At 41.0% G+C, this 5028-nt stretch overlaps 1 protein-coding gene across 1 annotated transcript in view; it reads left to right on the top strand.

Moving 5' to 3' along the window:
- itpr3 (inositol 1,4,5-trisphosphate receptor, type 3) overlaps positions 1–5028 on the top strand; it is a 191920-nt gene that overhangs the window by 174741 nt on the left and 12151 nt on the right. Inside the window, exons 55-56 of the mRNA XM_019887755.1 lie at positions 210–328; positions 2182–2347. Of these exons, the coding sequence (XP_019743314.1) occupies positions 210–328; positions 2182–2347 (285 nt within the window). The remainder of the gene's footprint in view (positions 1–209; positions 329–2181; positions 2348–5028) is intronic.

The raw sequence follows: 5028 nt of genomic DNA, 5'->3' as shown, positions 1-5028 counted from the left end.
AAGAAGTGTGAGGAACTAAATAGATTAAAAAAAAAATATATATATATATATATATATATATATATATATATATATATATATATATATATATATATAGTCATCATCATATAAATTTACCTGGAGTGGGATTGATTTTTTTTTCCAAAACGCATACCACAATTTGTGCATATCAAACATGAACCAGTTTTCATTTTGCTTTTGTTCTGCAGATGAGTTCAGCAGTGAGCGCGCCTGCGACACACTTTTGATGTGTATTGTGACGGTGTTGAATCATGGCCTGAGAAACGGTGGCGGAGTGGGCGACGTCCTCCGTCAGCCCTCCAAGAATGTAAGCACTTCATCCTGCTCATGTTTCCACTTTACATATTTTACAATTTTTGTTGTATTTTGTGTGTTGCCACTCTCGCCAGCAATGCCACACCGTGTCGCGGCACGTAGGGGAAATTTCTCCTGTCCAGGTTTAGTCAAATTCTTACGCACCTTTCCTGCGCAATTTAAGGTGTGACGATTCTTCCGTCTAAACAACCGAACCATACATAACTTGGAAAATCGTGTGCAACCACAAAAGACGCATGATTCGGCAAAGTCTGAGGGTGGCCCTAATTTTCAGATCATAGTTTTCCTGAGCTGTGACTTTGACTGTGTTCAAAGTTGACCATATTGCAAGCAATGTAATGTGCCTGGCGCACACAATCCAATTCAAAAAAATCTGAACTCACGGCAGATTATTTTGACTTTATTGTGTGTGATCTTCGCTTCAACTTCAACACCCATCATCATATAGAATTGTTCTACACAGGTGGAAAAAAATGATCCGCAGGCACGGATCATTTTTTTTCCCCACCAATCAATGATATAATGTTGACATTCAGCTGTCGTTACAATGTTGAAGTGACATATATACAGCCGTTGGACAGTTTGTGTATGGGTGCGCCCCCCTCCCCCACCAAAAAGTGCGCTGCAGCTCACCGACTTAAGCACACAGAAGAATATGCTGTTCAGTTCACATGCGAGAAACCATCAATGCACACACACTATAGAAACACTCACACATACTGCTAAAATGCCATAATTTAAACCAGTAGTCACAAAAGTTTTTTTCTGCCCTGGATCGAGAAATACACTCCATCTGTGCGACCAAGATAGGTCCAAGTGGTTGGGGGACCACAGTACACTACTGAAAGTGTGTTGGAATGTTGTAATTTTTATGACTGATGTTGGGCAAACACTGGTGGAGTGATCAAGAAAAGTCATTAATGAAGCGGGCATTATAGTTGAAAAATTTGAAGTTTTAAAAGATTTATTATCACATTCAGAAGTGTGTGTGTCAGATTATTTAGTAATGTGTATGAGAGCATTTCAGCAGTGAATGTGAGTGCAGCTCGGGAGGGTGCATCAGGGTTAGTATAATGTATTCAATGAAAATGAGCAAAATAACTAAAACGTAAATTGAAAAAACATTTTCATTGGCAAAATGGAATTTTAAAAAAATGCTTTTAAAAAAAAGCTCCAGCTAACTCAAACTACAGCTGTTTATAAAAGTAACTAAAACAAGCGCTGATTATACTAAAAATGTCATTTGTTTTGTCAATTAATATGAGTTTTGGGGTACATATATATATATATATATATGTATATATATGAGGAAAAGACAGAGCATAGATGAAGATGTTGAGGTTCTCTTTGGGAGTGACCAGGTTGGATAGAATCAGGAATGAGAAGATCAGAGGGACAACTCATATTAGAGGTTTTGGAGAGAAAGTCAGAGAAGCCAGACTGAGATGGTTTGGACATGTCCAGAGGAGAGAGAGTGAAAATATTGGGAGAAGGATGCTGAGTGTTGAACTGCCAGGCAGGAGGCCGAGAGGAAGACCAAAGAGGAGGTTTATGGATGGAGGGAAAGAGGACATGTAGGTAGCTGGTGTGGGAGGACTACTTGAGACACTCCTTGAGGACTACTTTGAGAGGACATTTGAGGACTACTTTGAGAGGCTGACATCGTAAATTCAGCCTCTCATCAGTGGATTGAAAATGAATGTGAAGCAGAGACCAGATAACTCAAATGGAAAATGTTTTAATGTAATCATTATTAGATTTTTGTTTTTTTTTTAACTCTTCACATGGAGTGTAGGGGAGACTGCATGTAACTGCCCCTTCATATGCTTCTGCATGTGTGTGTAGGAGCCGCTGTTTCCTGCCCGTGTGGTCTATGACTTGTTGTTCTACTTCATTGTCATCATCATTGTCCTCAACCTCATTTTCGGAGTCATCATCGACACCTTCGCTGACCTCAGGAGTGAGAAGCAGAAGAAGGAGGAGATCCTGAAGACCACCTGTTTCATCTGCTGTCAGTCCACGCCGTGCATCCAGTCATATTACTCACATTTATACAATAGTACAGTCTATTCTTTGATCACAATACATGAAGTCATACATCACATTTATTCAAAAGTAAATGTATACCATACTTTGAGTTTACAATGAAGTTGGGACATTGTGTAAAGTTTAGATAAAATACGATTTGCACATCCTTTTCAACCTATAGACAGTTGAATACACTAGAAAACAAGAAATTTCATGTCCAAACTGATAAACGTTAGTTTTGTTTGTCTCTCATTTGATGACTGCCGAAAAAAAGCTGAGACCGGCAACCAAATACAGTGATCCCTCACTTATCGCGGTTAATGGGGACCAGAACACCCCGCGAAAGACGGCGAAGTTTGGGTTTGCCCGCCCCCGGCCCCTAGGAATTTTTGTGTAAGGGTTTGTGGGAACCAGCATGTTTAAAATATGTAAACAGGATTTATTTTTTACATATTTGAGACAAAGACGATATCAGTACACATATTTACTTAAATCTTTAATTATAAAACCTTATACAGGAATTAACATTCATCAGCATTGCCTTTATTCCGCTCTGACAGCGTAGCTTCCATTAGGCTCCAGAGCTGCTGTCCAGCTATCCCACCAGCGAGCAGCAGATGTGTTCATGACAAGACAATTAAGGAGGCGAAGAGAGAGCTGCTCCTCTTTTCAGACAAGCCCAATCACCTTCTCTCTCTCTCTCTCTCTCTCTCTCTCTCTCTCTCTCTCTCTCTCTCTCTCTCTCTCTCTCTCTCACACACCCCTCCCAACCAGCCACACACACACACACACACACACACACACCCACACACACACACACACACGGACACACAGGCGCGAGCGCGCGCGCACGCACACACAAACATACACACACGAACATAAGGAGTAAACACAACAGTGTGTCTAGACCAGAGGTGGTCAAACTACGACCTGTGGGCCAGATACGGCCTGTTGGTCTTTTTAATCCGGCCCGCCGAAGGTTGGTCCACAATTAAGGTTCGATGTGAATGATTGCATTCGTTTCATTTGGACTGACAGGCATTTCAACGCCAGGTGGCACAGTTACTTGAAGTTGCAGAGTACAGGAAGGGATGGGGAGATGAAGAGAAAGGGAAAGAGAAAGAGGGAGAAATCCTATCTACCACCTGCGGACCTCTGTCAAACGGAAATCCCCGAACCCGGTTTAAAAAAACAACGTATGCATTAAACTTTCTACTACTACATTAACGATCAATTCATAACAACAGAAGTTCCGGAATCCGGAAGCCATACGGAAGCCCGTAGTAGCGCCAACTCAAGCAACTCCCGCTCGATACGACGGAATTACAGTAGTGTTTCCGCGCGACCATATCATTGGATCCAAAACGGCGACATGCAAGTGACTCTTTATTGCAGTGAGTTTTACTGGAATTGCGAACATTTTTATGTCCTGTAGATCATGGCATCCAAACGAAGAGGAACAGTAATGGCCACGGAAGAGAAAGTGAAGTGTATGGAGTGCCCATTACGTCGATAGCGATCGAGCAGTAGATCAAGGACTGGTCCCAAGTTGATCTGAGGGGTGTAGAGGGGGAAAAAAAAAACATTTGTGTTGTCTGTGCATGTTCGTAATACAGGGTGTCCATAAAGTCTCTTAACCATTTCAAAAATTTATGAAAAATGCAATTGATTAGACATTCAGATTTGTTCTCTTGTATTCAGTGTTTATTAAAGTTTTTTATCACACTGCATTTGTGTGTGTATCATGCAGGGATGAGATTTTTCTGCTTTTTGGCGGAATTCCGCTTTTTTTCCAGTCAAAATGGACCTATTTTATATTGTTCCAAATCCGTAAAAAAATTCTGGTGGGGGTTGGGGGGGGTGGACTTGTCTTCAGCAGATTCGGGGCTCGTAATGTTTACAAGTAATGTTTGCAAGCATCCATTTTGAATCCTGTTTTTTATCGCGAAGTGTTAGTTTGTCGTTACTTCGTATATGGGCTAAAACCAATGTCTTACTTGTTGTGATTGGTCACTATATCGGCAAATGCAGAATCACAAACAATCCGTGTTTGCCTTCCTAAACCCCTTTCTCGCGAATGCCGAATGTTATCGAGACTCGTGACGAAGCTAAAGTGCATCAGATCGATGCGGATCTGAAAAACACGTTTCGATGGGACTGGTTGGATAGAAAGCTGACGGTGTCCCCAGTAGGAAACAGTAAAGAGGAACCATTGTGCTTGTGTCAGATTTCGTGAAAAAGCTTGATGTCGCCGTAAAGCTCTGTGTACAGTGTGTGATAATGTCATTCTATACGGATCGAGAGGATGGAATGCTTTACAGAGTCACGCAACCTCGGTGAAATACCGAAAACAGACATTTCTACTGAAAAGTAACTACTCGATCTCAAGCGCTTTTTGACAGCCTTCTCGGCTGGAGCATGTGAAAAAACAAGAATCGGCTAAAAAGAGAGTGAAAAAGACGGAGAGGACCAATAAACTTTTAGCGCTTGCTAAAAAGCTTAAAATGAAGAGAAAATAAACATTTTACCTCATGAAACTGTATATTGTTGTATATACTGTAATTAGACATCCACTTTATATAATAAAATACATTCACAACCCATATATAGTAAACAGTGTGGGACTTCACTGTCACTGTATGAGGTAAGAATCAACAGCGTTTT

The sequence above is a fragment of the Hippocampus comes genome, unplaced genomic scaffold, assembly GCF_001891065.2.
Source record: "Hippocampus comes isolate QL1 unplaced genomic scaffold, H_comes_QL1_v1.1 scaffold245, whole genome shotgun sequence".
NCBI classification, from domain to species: Eukaryota; Metazoa; Chordata; class Actinopteri; order Syngnathiformes; family Syngnathidae; genus Hippocampus; species Hippocampus comes.
The sequence above is the reverse complement of the archived record's forward strand: the minus strand, read 5'-3'. Positions and strand labels throughout refer to the sequence as shown.